This window comes from Mesocricetus auratus, unplaced genomic scaffold (genome assembly GCF_017639785.1).
Source record: "Mesocricetus auratus isolate SY011 unplaced genomic scaffold, BCM_Maur_2.0 Super-Scaffold_100008, whole genome shotgun sequence".
NCBI lineage: Eukaryota > Metazoa > Chordata > Mammalia > Rodentia > Cricetidae > Mesocricetus > Mesocricetus auratus.
This window is the reverse complement of record NW_024429192.1, coordinates 37,169,923-37,190,562: the sequence shown is the minus strand read 5'-3', so window position 1 is coordinate 37,190,562 and position 20,640 is coordinate 37,169,923. Positions and strand designations below refer to the sequence as shown.

The 20,640-nt window shown below is 44.0% G+C and overlaps 1 protein-coding gene and 1 long non-coding RNA gene across 3 annotated transcripts in view; one reads left to right on the top strand and one right to left on the bottom strand.

Moving 5' to 3' along the window:
* The window catches only part of Nfkbiz (NFKB inhibitor zeta), a 28,813-nt gene extending 9,049 nt beyond the window's left edge, over nt 1-19,764 (bottom strand). Inside the window, exons 1-2 of one of the 2 annotated variants that reach the window (XM_021229927.2) lie at nt 19,604-19,764; nt 17,703-17,777 (exon numbers count right to left, since the gene is read on the bottom strand). Coding sequence is in view for 1 of the 2 variants with exons in the window: in XM_005074792.4 (XP_005074849.1) it covers nt 717-1,002 (286 nt within the window). In the remaining variant the exon portion in view is untranslated. Of the gene's footprint in view, nt 1-716; nt 1,108-17,702; nt 17,778-19,603 lie in introns of those variants that run through there. The other variant, XM_005074792.4, reaches the window with a different exon arrangement.
* On the top strand, nt 155-8,229 carry LOC121141929. The gene is made up of 3 exons (XR_005878899.1): nt 155-849; nt 1,713-1,780; nt 6,663-8,229. It is a non-coding gene; the product is annotated as an uncharacterized LOC121141929 (long non-coding RNA).
* Nucleotides 19,765-20,640: the final 876 nt, after the last annotated feature.

Below are 20,640 nucleotides of genomic sequence, written 5' to 3'. Positions count from 1 at the left end.
GCGGCCTTTAAATCTACCCACAGCGGCATCCTGTTTTCCCCCAAATTATGCAACTGGGTTTATGAAGAAAGGAAACCAAGCAACTCGCCGCTAAAAAAAAAAAAAAAAAAAAAAAAAGCGGGCTTCGCTAGCTTAACTTTTCCATTCTAAAGCACACAGAAAAACAGGCCAGCAGAATTCTGAGCAGGCCTCTGAAACTCCAACGTCACAAACTAAGCGCTGAATCCAAATCACTTTTCCGACTCCAAGCTTTTCCCTTACATCTTGATAAATGTTTTTTTTCTTTTATTCATTCCTATAAATTTATTAGGAATAAGACGTGGCTCTAAACCCAGCTCCCAAAGTTTTATTCTTCACCGCTGCTTCTCGCTAAAAGAATTCCAAGAAGAAAACTACAACAACTCTTCATCAGAGGTTGTGAAGTTCAAGGGTGGGGGAGAAGTGAAAAAGTAAAGGGTTATGAGAAGGGAGAAAAAGAAAATCGAGACTCCCAAGTTCTTTCCCCAGGTGCCAGCACTGTGGCCAGCAGGAGCCCCAACTCGCCGGACAGGACAAGGCATCTTAGCAGTCACTCATGACCACTCCGCGTCTGTCCCGCCGCTAAGGAAGTCGCCGGGGCCGCTAAAAGTCTAGGCGCCCCCTATCTGGGGAGCCCGGCCCCATCCTCCCAGGCGTGTGAACCCCGAATAGGGACGCCGAGTCCCGCGGGTGGGTACCTTGCGGGCGCTCGGCGCGGGCGCCGCCTCTCGGGCGGGACTCCACGGCCCCGCAGGAGGACACCGAGGAGGTGGAGGAGAAGTCAGAGGAGTCGGAGCCGGGCGAGCCGGGCGCCGAGGGCACGGCGGACAGGTAGCCCGCGTCGCCGGCACCGGGGGCGGAGGGCGGCGAGGCGCCGTAGAAATAGGCCAGGTTGAGCGGGCTGGTCATGAGGCCACAGTCGCCGGCCGCGTCCAGCAGCCCCTCTCCGCCGCGGCTGTCGTCCAGCAGCTTGTCCACGATCATGCTCCCAGGCTAGGCGCTCGGGGTCCCTAGACACCTGCGCCACCGGCGGGCTGCGTGGCTGGCCGTGGCAGGGCGGCTTGTACGTGCGCGCCCCGAGGCGGCCGTGCTATTTAACGAGCCGCGATCGCCGACAGCCCCCACCCCTTCCCCTCCGCCCCCTCCCGGGTCCCCGCCCGCCCGCCATTGGCGGCGCCTGGGCCGCCTCCCGCCCCGCCTCCGGATGCGTCTAGTTTCCAGTAAAATGCCCGGGATGAGGCAATGTGCCCTCCGCCCTCGCCCCGCCCTGCCCGGGCCAACCGGTTGTTTTCCGGCGGCTCACCTGGAAACCCCGGTGAGCACCCAGTACCCGCGCCCCGGACCCCAACCCGTGCCAGCAGCTCCAAGTCTCCCCGGCCGGCCCGCCGCACCCCCATGTGTCCGAGCCCCGCAACAGACCGTGTGTGCAGGGGCTGCGAACCCCGGATGCCTGCGGGGAGCCCCGGGCTGCTGCGGGAACGGGTCCGCCCGGTTCCGGGAGTGGGAAGACCGAGCCAGCCGTGCGTGCACGCAACCCTCCGCCCTCAGAGTTCAGTCTCCTCCCGTGCCTCCCAGCACTTAGCCGCCTCCAACCTGGAAGCGTTTGCCCGCGTTCTTTCGAGCCAGGTCTCCTCCATTTCAGAGCGCTTTAAGTTTTTCTAACTTCATATCTGGGCCATTACTATTACTTTTAGGTGCAGTATTGGAATAAAAAGCAATGTCCACCCTTCGTCTCCTTCAATACTAAAGTCTTCCTTGCCAGGTATATAAATGATGAGTACGTATACATGCACGTATTTTGTGTGTGTGTGTGTGTGTGTGTGTGTGTGTGTGTGTGTGTGTGTGTGTGTGTGTGTGATGTTTTATTCTGCACCACTTTACCTTGTGTCTGAGAAACACAGGGATTTTGATGTTTGTCTTGAATACCTTTCTTCAATGGTTATACAACTATTACAGCAAATCCATCTAGCAAAACGACAAGGAAAGTTTATTTGGGAGGAATGAATGATTAAGTGCATCCTTTCAAGTACATTTTAACCGTAGGAATAAGGTAAGTAAACATGTTATATTAAAAGACACTGACTGTGATTACGCGTCATGAGTGATAACAAAGTTCAGTGCAGTTTCTTGTGGAGACAGGAGGTCAAGGGGAAAGTGTAAAGAATGAGACTTGGAGATGAGCCCTAAAGGATGCGGCCCTAAGGGGTTTGCAGGAAAATCATCAGCAAAGAATTAAGGCCAGGAGTCAGGGGAAGAATTTAGTGCCTTTTAGGACTGCCAACGGGAAGACGATAACATTAAATGTAAAAGGTAACTTTAAGGGAAGCACCTCCGGGGGATGGTGAAGATACTGGGACTTTGACCCTCACTGAAGAAACGTGGAGGAATTTTAAGCAGGCAAAATGAATCCGGAAACAGTTTTAAAGGAGATGAGACTAAGGGAGTCAGTGGCCAGTAAGAATTAATTGACATGGCCCATGAAAGATGACCCAACCTAGAGGAAGAAACAGTGGCAAAGGGGACAGTAAAAATAAATAGGTGTCTGGCAATGGTGCATCATGCCTTTAATCCCAGCACCTGGGAGGCAGAGGCAGGCAGATCTCTATGAGTTCCATACCAGCCTGGTCTACAGAGCTATGCAGAGAAACCCTGTCTCAAAAAATCAATCATCAGATAAATAAACAAACAAACAAACTGTCCTACTAAGGCAGAATCCACCAATCTGGAGAGGCTGAAATGGTGAGACTGACCAGGGCAAGCCACAGTTCTAGAAGGCATCAGGCAGGTGGTAGGCATTGTTAAAAGCACAGCTGAAATTAGAGTTCTTAGAGTTGGCACTTCTGCTTGTTTTCTGGAAATAAACAAATGGGGAAATGAAGGGATTCCTTTCCCTGGTTGATAGCTTTTAGGCTTTTGCTCTGTGTTCAGGCAGCCTTGAGAAAAGGACTGTCAAACCACTTTAAACACTCCACAGAGCTAGCTGCGGTCATTTGCTATTAAAACACAAGTCAGCTTCTAAAGGTGCGGGTCAGAACTGTCTCAAACAGCTTGCACCAGACTTTTCTTGGAACCATTTCCATGCAAGCCAGATTGAGGACATATACCCTACTGGTAGCCTACAAGAAGGACTGTTGTGACTGGTAAAGAAGGGACCACATCGTGGTTAGTGTCAATACAACCCCTCCTTTGCCAGAAGGTCATAGGTGACTAGTACAAACACCCCTGTTTCTGGCTTATAATATAAACAGACTGCCCAGTTCAATCTGTGAGCCTGCAGGCACCCTTGGTTCTTCTTTCTCATTGTTACAATAGGCCCAACTAATGACTCTTAAATGGTATTGCCTTTTCATGATTAATTTTTAAGGTAGCATATAAAAGCAATGGGTTTCACTGCTGCCATTTTTATACATATCTGTCATTATACTCCATTCTAACAGCCCACACACACATACTATGTGCCCCCTGCCTCCACTGCCTAGATACTTAAATGGTTTTTCCTAGAGCATACTCCCTTCTGATTCCATCACCCTCTCTCTGCCTTTAAATCTCATGAGCCCTTTTTCTAGTTCTATTACACACACACACACACACACACACACACACACACACACACACACACGTAAAGTTGTCACGGTGATTAAAATCCTCACTTTTCACTTTTCTAACAAGGATCTGATGCTGTGTTTTAAAGGGGAGATTAGAAGACCTGTCTCCAAGGCTCAGATAGACTGCATCTTAAGGACACTGGAAAAGGCAAAAATAATATATCAGAGAGTTGTGTGACTTGTGGAAAGGAGAACTCTACCCCAACGTGGCCTCAAGAAATCCTTTCACTTGGCTTTATAGATGTTAATAATTTACTTTATGGTGTTTTAGCAACAGAACAGTTTGAACAGTTTTATGGTACCAGTTATGTTGTAATATCATTATCAGACCAATAACTTAGAGTTCTAAAAATGGAGCAGAATCTTTAAATGTAAATGTAACGAACTTTTTTAATACCATAAATAATTTAGAATAGCATTTCACATTTGACATGGAAATGCTAACATCTAAGAAGGTGAGCTATTGTACTATGCTGGCTGAAGAAGAGAACAGGCAAAAAGTCAGTAATATCTGGACATTGATTTTGTTGACTGACAGAAAGGGGGAAAATTTTACAGCACCGTCACTTTCAAATGAAACAGCAGCTCATCAAACAGTACACAGATCTTGTCTGAAGAATTCTTCTTCTGCCTGAGAAAGGCCAAGTCTACAGACTGCATCTGCTATTTTGCTTGCATTTACCCGGTGCATGCTATGCATTTTACATGAATATCTGACTACAAATGCAAAGGACGCTAAGCCCCAGCTGAAATGTAGACTCACCTTTTGAATCTCAACACTTAATGCTGGGGGGGAAATGTGTTTCACTTAAGGAAGTCCTAGATAAAATCACAATGAGTCTAAATTTTATTCATACTGATCCCAGAAATATGTATCACTTTAATTTTCTGTATGGCAAAAGAGGAGACATACTGAGATGTTTCTGCTGTACCTTGAGTTACAATGGCCTATAAGAAGAGTATTTGTCCATCAAAGTGAACAGTATTGCTTGCCATTTGTTCTAATCAAGCACTGGGCTGTGAGCTGAGCCACTGTTTGTCACAAAAACCAATTCCATGTAAGTGACAAACTGGATATTCAGATTTCTTTTTAATTACAAATTAAATTTGCTGTGTCAAAAAGACAGCTATCAGTATTTGTTGGCAATGAGAGAATTCAAATTTTTCGATGAAAACTTAGACTTTGAGGCACTATCTGACAGATCTCTTTCTTGAGTTGGACAGCCTCCCGGTCTTAAAGACTAGTGATGAGGCCAGTGGTGATGTTATTCACAAATGTGTTTTTTAATAATGAAACATATGTATACATTGTTATAACATGATAAAGCATTAAAAAATCTGTATCACTCAATTAACTGTATGTTTCAGATGAACAATGCAAGACATTACAAAAATCATCTATAGGTAAAAGAGCCATTCAAGTACAAGACAGAGCGATGGATTTAATGGATCAGAACATAAAAGTTGGCAGGGGTCTAATGTAACTCAGTGGTAAAGCACTTGCCTAGCATGAAAAAGGCCTTGGGTTCAGTGTCCAGAAATACACACACACACACACACACACACACACACACACACACACACACAATTTTCTGAGAGAATGGTGCTTCGTACAATTCTACTGCCTAGGAAGCAGAGGCAAGAAGACCTGGAGTTATAAGATCAGCCTGGATTATATGGTAAGATCTTGGCTAGCCTCAGCTACAGAGTAATATCTCAAAAACAAAAATGTTGATTGCACCGATTTATATGTCAATTTCTATTTTTCAAAACTTTCACATTTGAGGGCTCAAAAGAAGACCCACGGGTTAAAGTGCTTGCTGCTCTTGCAGAGGACTGACATTCAGTTCTCAGAACCCACATGGAAGCTCAACCACCTCCAGTTCCAAGGGATCTGACACGCTCTTCTGGACTCCAAGGACACCAGGCACAAACGTGGTACACACACATACATACATACATACATACATACATACATACATACATACACATAAAATAAAAAATAAATCTTAAAAAACAAATTTCACACTCCAAGTCTCCTTTAATGGAGCAGGGTGATGTACAGGGTCTCACTCTGTAACCGACGCTGCCCTGTAACTCACTATGTAGACTGAGATAAACTCAAACTTGCTACAGCCCTAGTGTCTCCGTATCTCAAGTGCTGGGTTTAGAGCAGGAGCCATCTTTTTTTGTTTTGGTTTGGTTTTTTGTTTTTTTTTGTTTTTTTTTTTTTTTGTTTTTTTTTTTGGTTTTTCAAGACAGGGTTTCTCTGTATTGTTTTGGAGGCTGTTCTGGAACTTGCTCTGTAGACCAGGCTGGCTTCGAACTCACAGAGATCTGCCTGCCTCTGCCTTCCAAGTGCTGGGATTAAAGGCATGCGCCACCAACTTCCGGATGGAGCCATCTCTTTTAAAAATATTTTTATTATATATATTTATTTATGAAGTGGCATGTTCATTCCACAGGAAACATACACAGAACACACAGAGCAGCTTGAAGTAATCAGGTCTCCCCCTTTGTTATGGGACTGGGGATTCGAACCCACTTTTACCAGCTCAGCCTCTTTGCTGACCCTGGCATGTGCTATCTTTAACCTCTTTTCCTTTTCAATACGGGTAATGCACATTGTCACTCATTCATTATATAAAGAAATTAATGCCATATGTGCCAGAATTTTAGTTCCAGAACTTTTTCTAAGGATATTCTTTAATGTACAACCCTTAATTCAGAATCTAAAACTTGAACTGTTTGGTTACAGGGAGGGGTTTGTTGTCATTGCGGCTTTTTATAGAGACTTACTCCAAATTTCTACAAATAAGGAAGTAGTGTATGGCAGATAAGAACATCAATTATAAAAATGTTTAAGAGCTGAAAAAGAAACCAGCCTATGGCATGTACAACACAGGCATCACTATTAATTAATGAAATAATTAAAATGATAGCCGCAAAGTATAATCTATACTTTGGCACAATGATAATGTTTTTGGGTTTTTTGTTTTGTTTTGTTTTTAAACATTTATTTATTTATTATGTATACAGTGCTCTGCCTGCCAGAAGAGGGCACCAGATCTCATCACAGATGGTTGTGAGCCACCACGTGGATTCCGGGAATTGAACTCAGGACCTCTGGAAGACCAGCCAGTGCTCTAAACCTCTGAGCCATCTCTCCAGACCCCACACTGATAATGTTAATGCTACTAGCTACTGAAAGTCCACCATACACTAAATGCTGTTAGGTTATTTACATTATCTCTAGTAATGACTGGAAGACTGGTCAAAGACTGAAGTAAAATCAATAAAGTCAATGGTCAGAAACTAAAGTGGCAGCAAACAAGATCATGCCAACCACAGCTCATGTGAGAAGATAAAAATACAGCTAGTTATGGATGGGACCAATGTAACCCTGATAACAACAACAAAATCTGAACAGTCTGATATCGAGAGATATGTGAATTTAATAGATTTAATTACCTACCCTCCCCCCACGGACTGCTTTTGCACTTTCTGTATACCTTAAGTCAGAAACTGGGGGCCACAGGCTCTAAGCCAAACTCAACCCTTTGTGCAATTGGCTACCTAAGAATAGTTTTTGCATTTTTTAATCATTCATTTAAAGTGCCTGTCTTAGTGCCTACATAATATCCTCCATCTTCTTCCGTGGCCCTCAAAACCTCAAATATCTCTACTTGGTCCATGATGGGGAAAAAAAAATTCAAGCAAAGTCGCTTAAAGATACTGTGATACGACTGTAAAGCCTGCAACCCAATTCTAGCAATTTCCGGCTGTGTGACCTTCGGCCCCTTCCTTAATCTCTCAGTATCAGTTTATGATCCTAAAAATTGAGAAAAGCTAGTATTTAAATCAAACTGTTAACGTCACATGAGATAACGTACAATGCATACACTGTACTAGACGTACTCTAGAAACTGAGCAAATGTTAATTCCCTTATCATTCCTTTACATTATTATGAGCTGTGAGTAAACTCTCTACATCTGTGTCAACTGGAAAAGGAGGAATAGGTTACACACAGGACAAAAAGACCTGTTAGTCATACCTTGTGTCTGCATAGCAGACTCACCAACACCCCTGCCCCAGGCACTGTCACATTTATGCCACTAAACTGGTCAGGAAGGAGCTGTATGTCATTTAAAGTGTTGTACTGCTAAACTAGTATACCAGAAAGCGTAGAATGAACAGTTCCTGAAGATGTACCCATTAGCTATGAGAGTCGGCAAATCAGTTCTCCTCTCAGCATCCTTCCAGCCTTCCTGTTTCTGGCCAGCGTGTCAAATGCCAGGTCCTAAACCTCACTCTTGATTTTATAGGCTTGCCCTGCTACCGACAAGATGACATCTCTGTCAACCGACATCATCCTTTGCAGCGCAGAGTTCCAGAGACGGTCCAACAAACAGGGTGGGGGTGAGGGTGAACAAAAAATGGGCTGCAGGAAGAGCAAAGGGCACACACAAAGGTGCTTACCATCTCTGGTTTGCTTTGGTTTTAGTTTTATGTGTGCAAAGTCTCAGCATCCTTGATCAGTGACTCTTGGCCATTTCCCCCAGGTTTCCAGATGGGTATGACTTATTAAATGGAGCTCTGTGCCTAGTATGGTCTTCACACTGGTCTGTGGTTCCTGAAACACTTCCCCGGAGAGGACCCTCATTTAAATTCCTTTATCCAGCAATTCCAGTGCCTTTTATACCAATCAGACTGCTGAGACAGAAGAGATGTGCTATGATAAGAAAACTCAGAGTAGGCTCAAATGTACCTGGATGGTTCCTTAACAGAGTTGGTTTAACAGCCTAGCCAACCTAAGGCTGTATTTCATTGCGACTCCATGGCACCATTCCATAGCAGCATCACTATTGAAGACACATGTGGACAACAGTGGCAGACACACTTGTTATACGTGAATGGAGTGCTGGCACCCACAGCTACAACGAGATAAGAGTCTAAGTACAAATACAGCAGGTAAAGGGGAACGAGATCTAGCAGAAACAGCAACCAAAACTCAATAAATAACAACAAATGTAGATGCAAACAGATAATCTAGGAGTATCCAGATTGCAAAAATGCCTGTATGTTTTAGCCAGAGTCACATCTGGTTTCCTACAAGGTAATCTTTGTCAGGGGAAGGCACAAGTGGGGGGAAACTCAAGCAGAAACAAAATTAATTGTTCAGGTGGAGCCTTTTTGACTTGTGCCAGTATTCACTTATCAAATAGCATTTGCTAAAGAAAAGAAACTTCAACAGAAAATAAAGGGCAATATCTGGAATATAGCCAATTTGAACCATTCTATAGTCTATCAGTCACAAAATCTCACCTATTTGTAGATTCATTCAGTAAATACTTAAGGAACACACAGTGCTGTAGACACTCTTCCGGGTGGTGTGCTGGACAATACTGAACTTCTGTGCCTTCATGGAGCTTACATTCACAGCAGAGACAGACACAGGCGAACTGCTGTGTAACTCGGGGCAAGTGGTAGGATGTGCTGGGAATCCAGGTGAGGTTTAAAAAAGAAGCGGGAAGTGCCATTTCCCACTGACTGCAAAACCTTCCTTCTTCCTTCCATGCCTAAGAGACCACAAAGCACTTTGACTCCTGAGACTTCTGTTTTGTTTTATTTTGTATTTTTTTTGTTTGTTTGCTTATCTGAGGTACTCACTATGACCTGGAACTCACTATGTATTCTAGGCTGGCTTCAAACTCACAGAAAGAGATCCACCTGCTTCTGCCTCCCAACTGCTGAGATTAAAGGTGTGGGTCAGACCTGAGACTTTCTGATATCATTCTTTCTGAACTTTATAAACAACATCACCCAGTCCCAGAAGCTCAACTCTGACCTAAGTAAGGTCACCAGGTTGCGGTGCTGGCCTTACATCTATGTTCCAATCCCATGCTTCCACAAGTATGATTGGTAGTTCAAAACCGAAACCTATGGGAGACAACTCGACCAGCAAAGACACGAAGACCTGAGTTCAATCCCTAGAGCAAGCACATGTACTGAAATGTCAAGTGCAGCAGTACACACATGAGAACACACATGCATGCATGTGCACACTACACACAGAGACACACAAAGATGAACAGTAACTGAGGGTATACCCAAGGCTATCCTCAAGTTTCCATATGCACACACATGCACACCTCATACAAATGTGCATGCACACACAAATATGTACATACAGGCATACACAAGTGGAAAGAGGGAAGGAGGAAAGGAAGGAAGGAAAAAGGGAAGGAAGGAAGTCAAACTTATTTTCCCTCTTTGCACTGTACACCCATCAAACACCTCTCTTTGTGACCTGCAAAGATGGACTGGCCTGCTGAGAGTGCTTGTTTTGCAAGTACAAAGACCCAGGTCAAAATCCACAGCACACATGTAAACAGTCAGGTGTAGCTGCACGTGTCTGTTGCCCTGGCATCGGGAGGCAAAGACAGGCACATCCCAAGAACACACTGGCTAGCCAGCCTAGCAGAATTGCTAGGTTCTGATTCACCAAGAAACCGACAGATGGCATTCTGACAGACATCGAAAGGAAGACACCTAGGTCATACTCTGACCTCGGATGGGCATATACGCAGCAGTCCATCCAAATGCATTCATCACACACACCCACACACACACACACACACACACACACACACACACACACACACACACACACACACACCACGTTTCCAGAAATTCCTAAACGACTAAAAGATTTGATCCTTTTTCAAAGGGATCAAGACCATGATGATGAAATCTACAAAGACAGCTGACCGGATAAGGGGGAGCTCTTGAATCCCAGACTGATGGCTGGGAGACCAACAGGAGACTGTCCAGACTCCATGAATGTAGTGCCAGGGAGGAGGCCACAGAAATCACTGGAGCCTTGGGTAGTAGATCAGTGTTCACCATGGTTAATGAATGAGCTTTGGGAGCCCATTCCAAATAGAGGGATGCTCTCTCAGCCTGGACAAATGGGGAAGGGCCTAAGTTCTGCCCAGGATGAAATGACAGACTTTAGAGATCCCCCAAGGAGGGTCTCACCCTCCCTGGGGAATGATGTGGGGATTTGGTGGGGGGCTGGGGGAACTGGTGGGGGGACAAGGGAGGAGGGGTGGGAGAGGGAGCTAGGATTGACATGTGAAATATGTTTCTAATTTAAATAAAAACATATTGAGGGAGAAAAAGAAAAATAGAAGAAATACAACTTTTAAAAAAAAGATTTGATGCTTTTTCACCTTCATTTCACTATAGGAAAGTTCGAATAGCTCTTCTCCAAAGTGGTCCCTATCCACCCCCTCTATACTCTTTCTCACTACCATCCCTGGGGGCTCAGGAAATGACTCAGCAGGTAAAAAGGGCATTGCTGTCAAGCCTAAGGATATGAATTCAATCTCAGGACCTACATGTTAAAGAAAGAACAGACTCTCAAAAACTGTCTCCTGATCTTTATACACACACCGTTGCACACACATGCCCACACTCACGCACGCACGCACGCGCACACACACACACACTGAAAATTTAATTTTGAAAATAATAATAATAGCAACTAGAGAGGATGTGTGGATGATTTGATGGGTATAGTGCTTCCTGCACCAGTATAAGGTGCTGGTCCCCAGCAGTCATGTCAAAGATAGGTGCATGATATACAAGTCTATAACCCCAGTAAAGGCGACAAAGGCAGGTCAATCCTGGGGGCTCCTTGCTAGCCAGTCTAGCTGAAATGGTGTGCTCCAGGTCAAGTGAGTGACCCCGAACTGAACCCCCAACATATGAAAGAAGATAGAGGGAAACACTCCTACACACGAATAAATGATTAAACAAACAAAAATAACTAAAAGTTTTGGAAGACATTTCTCCTGCTCAACTGCGGAACCCAATGATAGAGTCCAGGCCACACCAATCCCCTGAGCCTGATTTCACATCCTCTGCGGTGTGGCCCTATCAAACCTCTCATTCCAGCTGTTCAGTTACAGTCTGAACTGTGCCCCCACCAACATAGAATGTGGATGCCCTAAGCACTGGGGCTTCATAAACCAGACTATATTTGTAGATAAGCCTTGAAAGAGATAAGTTAAAGTGAGGTCAAAATGAGAGGAGCCCTATTCCAATTCACTTAATAGGTACCAGTAATTGCAAGGAGCAATGGCCCTGTGCATACAAACTGAGAAGGGTCCATGTACAAGTCTGGAAAGGAAGCCTCAGAAGTCAAACTTGCTAGGTGTGTGTGTGTGCGTGTATGTGTGTGTGTGTGTGTGTGTGTGTGTGTGAGAGAGAGAGAGAGAGAGAGAGAGAGAGAGAGAGAGGTGTGTGTGTGTGTGTGTACTGGGAAATATTATTTTAAGGTGTGTGACTTTTGTTTATGCTCCATTTGTTTAACTCTGTAAAGCTGTGATTCTTTGCTTGTCCAAAACACCTGATGGTTTAATAAAGAGCTGAACGTCCAATAGTGAGGCAGGAAGAAGAATAGGTGGGGCTGGCAGAGAGAATAAATAGTAGGAGAAAGGAGGAAGGAGAGGAACAAGAGAACAAGGAGAGGAGGATGTCAGGGGCCAGTCACCCAGTCACCCAGCTACACAGCAGTCCATGGAGTAAGAGTAAGACTTACAGACGAGAACAGGACAAAAGGTAGATAGAATAAATTAAAGATAAGAAAAACTGGCTAGAAACAAGCTAAGCTGAGGCCAGGCACTCATAACTAAGAATAAGTCTCCTTGGGCTGGAGAGATATCTCAGAGGTTAAGAGCACTGGCTGCTCTTCCAGAGGTCCTGAGTTCAATTCTCAGCAACCACATGGTGGCTCACAACCATCTGTAATGAGATCTGGTGCCCTCTTCTGGCCTGCAGGGATACATGCAGGCAGAACTCTGTATACATAATAAATAAATAAATCCTAAAAAATAATAAGCCTCCATGAGTGATTTAGTTGGGAGCTGGGTGGTGGGCCCTCAAAAAAAAAAAAAAGCTAAAAAGAACCACAGAGTAAAAAACAACAGTGTGTGTGTGTGTGTGTGTGTGTGTGTGTGTGTGTACATATGTATGAATGCACTTATGTGTGCAGATATGAGTAGGGGACAGAGGGTCAGTCTTGGGCATCATTCCTCAGGCACTGTATAACTTGGTTTTGTTTGTTTTGTCTTTTGAGGTAGGAGCTCTCTTTGGCCTAGAACTCACCGAGTGGACTAGGCAAGTAACCAGCAAGTCTCAGGGATCTACCTGTCCCTACCTCCTCATGATAGAATTACAGTATGACTATCATATTGAATATTCCTGTACACTGTATGAATATACGTCACTGCGATTGGTTTAGTAAAGAAGCTGAGTGGCCAGTATCTGGACAGGATAAGGTTAGGCGAGAGAGCCAGAGGGCACTGGAAAGAAGGGCAGAGTCAGGGGAGTTGAGAGCAGATGCAGAAAGAAACCAGATGGACATGCCATATTGAAAGACGATACTGCCGCGTGGCAGAGGGCAGATGAGAAATACGAGTTAATTTAAAATGTAAGAAAAGCTAGTAACAAGCCTGAACTAACAACCAAGCATTTATAATTAAGTCTGTTCATTTATTTTAAAGCCACAGTCCTGACAAAACTTCCACCTACACCGCCACACCCAACTATTTTTTTTTTGCATGGATTCTGGGGATCAAACTCAGGTCCACAAGCTTATGAAGCAGGCATACCTCTGGAAACCTAAATTCCTATCTTTTAAGCAGCTATGTCGGAGAATACTTTCACTGTAACAGCTCTATCAAACTAATACTTGATTCCAGTATATTTATTTCTCATGCACCACATTAGAAAAGGCACATTAATTCTTGCTATGAGCTAAGGTTCTTGCTGTAATATTTTTCATCCTTTGTTTGAAATCACGGAGTTTTTCAAGTACAGCAAACTTTGGTTCAAATCCCATCCATTCACTTAATAACCACCTATCATTGGCTGGCTCCTCTTCGACTCTTTTCCTCATCCTTAAAACGGGTATTTATTTTTGGTCAGTGAGTTGGTTAAATGAGTCAGTATACATGATATGCTTAGAACACCAATGATGGTAGTTATCATTATTAGTTTTCAAATCTGGGTTTAATACTTGATAGTTAAATATTCTGCCATCTTGGGCTGGCCAACCTAACATGAAGAAAACATAAAGAAAGGGGACAATCTTGAATTCAGGTTTGGAGCCCCCTCCCAGAGGGCTCTGGCTGCCTGAGAACACTGAGAGTTGGTGTGACAAGCCATGGTGTGACAAGTTTTTAGGAAAAGTGAAATATGAGAGATGGCAGCTGTGTGCATGCAGGTAAGTGGGACACCACAACAGTCGATCGTGAACAACTGAACCAGAGTGGCATCCACAGAATGAAAGGGGGCGCTTTTCAGCGAAATGATTCAGAAGTATAACCCATAGGGCTGGCAGTGAACCAAAACCCAGAGGACAGACAGATGGACCACTGCAAGGCTGACAGTGTAGGGGGCATCACGAACAGGATTAAGCAAGCCAGCTGGAGAACAGGGGGAGTTTGAGTTTCCTGTTCTGCTGCTGGCCTGTGTCTCACCTCTTCCCTGAAACTGATGAGAGCCATCACTGTCTCATCAACTTCAAGAAGGCATCCCACAATCCGTTCATAAACAGGAACCTTTCCAAAAGGTTACTTACATTTTAAAGAGGCACCCCCCAAACCCCCAAAGTGAGATATCATAAACTTTGGAACTTAGATAAATGAAGTATAGAACATGACCCCTGAATATTGCTGCCACATTGTTCCTCCTGAGTGACAGCCAGCTGTTATCTGTCACCATGTCCTAGATATTTAATTAGTGTTACATGTAAGGGTCCCTCTTATCTTAGTGCTGGATGCTGTTCAACACCATGAGTAAACAAACAAAGCTGTTTTCCTTGGTTGTTCAAGAGACAGAGAACTTTGGTCCAGGATGACAAGCTCGGAAGACCCTGCTCCACCCACCTCTGCCATCTTGGATCAAGTTCATCTGACATGACACTAGCTATTTCCAGGGTAAACTTAGGAGCCTGTCCCAGACAACTGAAATTTTAGTTCTTCTCTGACCCTTGCCTTCCATCTCAGACTGAACCTACCCTCTTGCTCTTAGCAGAGGTAAAAAACAGAAAGTCCTTCCAGCTTTCCCAACCCCTTCCCACAGACAGCCATTCCAGCAAGAAAATGAATCGTTTTTGTTACTTTCTACATTATGGAGTGGTTGTTAAACCAAAACTCGTGGAGCAACTATGTGTTAGGATGTGGGGGTGAGGGGATGGAGACAAAGGAGGAGGGTGAAGTCAGAAACACCCAAATTTCCATCCTCTAGGATGGGAATTCTTCATTATCTTCAGTCATAGGCCAAGTCACCATGAGTCACCTTGCAGCTCTGGCCATTTTAAACTCAGGGAAACCTCCCAGGGTTTCTTCTGAATTTGGAATTCCACACAGCAAGTGGTCCAAATATTTTAAAGGATGTGGGGTGTATGAAATCCAGCACATTCACCCCAGTGATTCTCACAGGCACCATTTCCAGCTATGCACTTGTTTCTATGGCACAGGTAAACTTTAAGGGAGGTTTCTGCTTCATTCTTCATGGTGCTGAATTGGGAATCACTGGGCAGATCTGTATTCTTCTTAACTTGGTTATCGATCCTTGGCTTACACTCATGGTACACATACTTATGCACATTACAAACACTGCAAAATACCTTAAGAAGAAATAGTAAGACAGTTCTCAGTTCTGTGGGTAAAGGCACTTGTCACCAAACTTAATGACCACAGCTTGAGCCCCAGAATCCACATGGTAGAAGGAGAGCACTAAATCCCACACTGTGTCCTCATATCTACACACACACACACACACACTATATACGTATGTGTGTACATATACACAAATGTATTTAAGTGTCATAAAAGGGTTATAAAGAAGAAAAATGGTCATGAGATGGCACTATGAAAATTGGTATGGCAGAGCTTCAAAAAGTTATATGCAGGGCCAGCAAGATGACTCAGCAAGTAAAATCACTTGCTTCAGTAAGTTCAACTCCAAGAACCCACAGTTGAAGGGCGAGAACTGACTTCTGAAAGTCTGGCTTCCAATGTGCCATGAACACAGGCAGACAATAATAATAATTCAAATCCAGCATTAAAAGTCATATACAAAATTACTATATGATCTGGCAATTTAACTTCTGGGTGTCCAGGCAAAAGTACTTAAAGCAAAGACTTAAACAGATACTTGGGTACACAGGCTCATAGCATAAAGTTCACAACGTTGATGTCATACACCATTTTACCATAATTTTTATAATATCTTGAGATACTTAAAGTCTTATTAGAAGAAAACTTCCCTTATGGAAAAAAGAAGAAAAGTAGAAATGGTTCCTTCTTTGACAGCCTGAATTTTAAAATTCTTGGCAATGATGGAGGCTGTGATGACGACACAAAGAGACAGGAAACCAGAGAAAAGTCGTGAAAGTCAGTTGAATATGTACAGAGCACTTACAGTGGGGCATTTTGATGATTTTTGCACCTTTGCATGGCCTATAGAACGTTTCTAACATATTTCTTTCCTATGCACCCCCTCATGAGCATTTGGTACTGCAGATATCTGCACATTGATCTGCATGCCGTGGCTCCCTGCAGGGCACCCTTAAGGTTTACCCCCAAAAGAACAGATATTTGCCCTCTTGGGGTGATGCTACGCACTTTGCGAATGCACAATTTATAGCATGAACCCCTTTCCATTGGATGCTATTCAAGAAGCAAAACTTAACCAAGACAGTCAGAGGGCCTGAGAGTGGACATGAATCACAGCATACATTTTATTCTTAGCTATCCAAGTGGACTCATTTTTATTCCTCTCCTTAAGTGATACCACAGAGCCTGTAGGAAATGCAGGCTGGAAAGGGATTGTGAGACATTTCTACAAAATAACCAGGGAGATCAAATACACAAGTGTTTTTAGACGTCATTCTGGAGGCTACCTATGAAAGCAGACATTTTGGCTAGCTTATTAGCTCACTCTGAAACACCAGGGATGGTCAGTGGGTTTACACAAGGCTCCCTTCTTCAGAGGCAGCAGCAGTGGGCCTGTACCGGGAGAGTGGGAATATTCTCCCAAAGTTTATCTTTCCAACATGAAGAGAAAGGGGGCAAAGGGAAATTTGTGACAGGATACCCATTCCTATAACATCTGCTATTGTTTCCGAAAAGGCCATAGAAAGTAAATGGGCAGCTCTTACCAAAACTTAGATCAGTCACACCTGTGACTCCAGTCTTTGAAGTCCAAAGCACTTTGCTGTGGTCTCCTTCAAATGTGTATCATCATGGTGGTTATTAAGCAAATTTATCAGTTAACTATGTACAGGGAGTAAGTGGCAGCCAATAAATACTCAGCCCAAGAAGTAAAAGGGAAGAAACCAGCCTCTCTCATCGAAACATTTGTGTATCTAGCCTGGTGGTAAGTCTAGATTTTACCACTTAATACTATCTGGGGGACTCTGAGCCAACTGCTCAGATCTCCTGAGTCTATAAAATATGGCTGAGTACAATGCACCTAAGATGCTAATATGAGGGATATTGACCTTGCAGGTTCACCTCCTCAAACAAGTATTTATAAACATTAATTTCAAGCCCAGTATTTTTCTCCATGAAATATTTGGGGCCCCCACAGCTCCAAACTGGAGGGACAGGAAGTGCTTTAATCAGAAACCACAGATGCGAGCTCATGGGAGCTTCTTCACCCACCCTGGGCAGACATGATGCTCTCTGAGCCCATGAAAGATCTCATAACCCTGAAACTGTCCATCAGAAGAGGCTGTGCTCCCCTCTGAGATGCGCCCATGCCCTCCTTCCATGAAGAGCAATGGAAACTCAATATACTGTTTCAAAGAATTGCCAAGCCATCAAAACTTTTGCTTCATAAATCCCAGTTACCTACTTGTAAGTAAACTTCAAACCTTGGTGAAATTGAGAGCTATGCAAACCTTAACTCTGAATAAAACTCCCCATTTCCCATTCTGACAATATCATCCAAAGGCACAAATAATATTTAGATCCACGTAGAAGCATTCACCCTCTCACCCTCAGGAGTTCAGCATCAGGCCCAGGAGACAGGAAGGTGAAGTTCGGCATGGGCCTCAGAATCTTCTCAGTTAGCTGAAGGGAGAGACCAAGAGGCCGCCAGGTGAGTGTCAATCATTAACCAAAAGAACCAGTCTTCTGGGGGATTGTGGTTGCTCTCTGAACAATCTGCATGCCTTCCTGGAGATCATGCTCCCAGGAGTCTGCAGCTTTGGGAAAGATTGCTTTCTGTGTTCTGAGAACAGTATCTGTTTTCTGGACAAAGTAAAGGACAGGTTCCCCCTTTTTCTTCATAAACCAAAAAGGCCTGTATCTTAATCATTGTCTTGCTGACCCTGCCCCTACCTGTACACAAGGAGGAATTCCACCAAGTGTACAACCACAATATGCATTGTGAACTAACACTGACTCATCCTAGAATGACTCTGTCCCTTCAGGACTTGGTACCTGTTCCCTGCTCAGCTGTGTCCTTCACCCACAAAATGTTAGAGAGAATACAGTAGAAGCCACACTGTATTCTCAAGCCAAATGAAAACATGTTTACATGGCATGTGGTTTAAGCTTTTCTCTATCGGGGATAATTAAGGGCGGTGACTGGGAGTGGAAATTTTTCTATTTTGTTATCCAAGCAACCTATTGTCCAACAGTGGTTCCCAACCTTCCTAATGCTGCCACCCTTTAATACAGTTCCTCATGTTGTGGTGACCCCCAACCATAAAATTATTTTCATTGCTACTTCATAACTGCAATTTTGCTACTGTTATGAATCATCTGTAAATATCTCATATGCAGGATATCTAATATGCCATCCCTGTGAGAGGGTCATTTGACCCCCCCAAAGGGGCTTCAACCCACGTGTTTAGAGTCCCTGCACTAAGAGAAACAAAAACCATTCCATCCAACCAGGTACTGCATCTCTTTAAATACTAGATTTGAACTGAGAATGTACGTACTGCCAAGTGCTCAGGATTTACATAATAAATGTCACATCCTCTTTGGGCCAGCCCCTTTGCCCATTGCAGCCAGTCCACTAAGGCCCTGAGTAGAAAATCTCTATCCCATTCCATCTCAAAACATGCTTGCACTTAGACAAAACCTTTCAAACACTTCAAATAGGCTGTTATGAACCTTCAGGTTCTACCACACCATCAAATCAGTGGTTTCTCTCATTCATAAAGTGGCCATTCATAAATTTTAGCTTTATAAAGATAATAATATAAGAATTACCTAGGGTATGCTATAAAATATTTCAATTTACTCATATTTTTTTTCATAAAAATGCAGTTTCATGTTTGGTGAGAAAATATACCTTTAAACCCACCCATCAAACTTCCTGGAAATGTCTACCTTAGGGTACCACCATTCTCCATCACTGGCTAAAGATAAATTCATGCATTAGATTTACAATGTCTTCATCAGCCATCATATGCTCCCTCTAACGGTATCTTAGTTCTTTGTGGGCCTTTAAGGCAAATAGACATGTTATACGCTATTACCAAAATATTAAAACGTCCTGGATCCCACCCTCCAAAAACAAACAAACAAAAACTGTCCTAAAATATTTTTGCCACAAAACAAATGCCATTATTTAAACAGCAGACAACTCCCAAAGAAAGAATATGGGAGAGGACCTTGTTGAGGACAGTTTAGCACTTAAGAAACTTTTTCATGGGCCAGAGAGATGGCTCGGCAGTTAAGAACACTGGCTGCTCATCCAGAGATCATATGTTCAAGTCCCAGTAACTACATGGTGGCTCACAACCATCCATGGTAGGATCTGATGCCCTCTTCTGGCATGTAAAGATCTACATTTAGATAAAGAGTACTCATAATCATTGAATAAATAAGTCTAAAAAAATAGGATACCTTTTCATATTAAATATCAAATGATAAAAATATACCTTTGTGTTTGAAGATTCAAGCCACACAAATGTGTAAAAGCAAGGCAAATCAACCGTTTCCAGCTGTAAGTAGCGATAATGCCCCAGTATGCGAGAGCATCAGAAGGCTGATCAGCTTCCTTTTGAGGTTACATGATAAGGAGCAGTTGAGCAGCCTCTTTCTCTAGAGCTCTGACCTCGTGGCAGGAGGAGCCAGTCCTCGGTCTTGGCCTCCTTTATAGAGCTGGCTCCCTTCTTGCCAGCTAAGTGGGCAGAAGGGGCGGGGAAGCCCAGCTCGCCTAAAATACACTCTATGCTCATCCTCGGGTTCGATCGGGGGTGCGTGGGCACCGAGAAGGGCCAGAGGAGGCGAAGGGGACAGCGAGGACTAAGTTTGTGGACTTTTTCCCCACGCTGGAAATTCCCAGGCCAAAAAGGTACCGACCCGAGTCCCGGACATTCCCCCACCAGGGCCGGCTCCAAGACCTGGACTGGAGCCGCGCGGAGGATCGAAAGGCTGCCGCTCAATGCGGGGTTTTCTGGGCCCAGCGTCCTGGAAATCTAGGGGTTAGGACTCCTCGTTAGAGTCGTCTTTACCAATGTCACCTTTTCACCGTGGCTTCTTAGGGTGAAACTAGAATTGTCTGGAGGATTGCCTCCCCCAGTACAGTTTCGTGAGCCTGGCAATCAGAAAAGTGGCGTCTCTGCTGTGTGTTCATAATCTGCAATACAAATGAAAAGGGCTCCTTAGCAGGACCAATGCTGCTACAGGTGATAGGGGAAGTGGGCTCAACTGCGGGCGAGCCATTGCACAACACCGAAGGGGTTTCTCCTGACTTCAGTTTCACTGCTCGGTTTTGGAACACCCGCTACAGTGGTTTCAGGACTGTTCTTTTCTTTCATCATCTCCAGGCATTCGCTGTGACAGTCTAGTTTTGTGACTACATAGGAAACACCCAGTGTCCTATTGGGGCAGTAAGAATGTTCATCTACATCACATAACTTCAGATCCTTAAAGCTCAAGAAGCCTGACTAGCTCTCGTTTGATTAAAAAACAA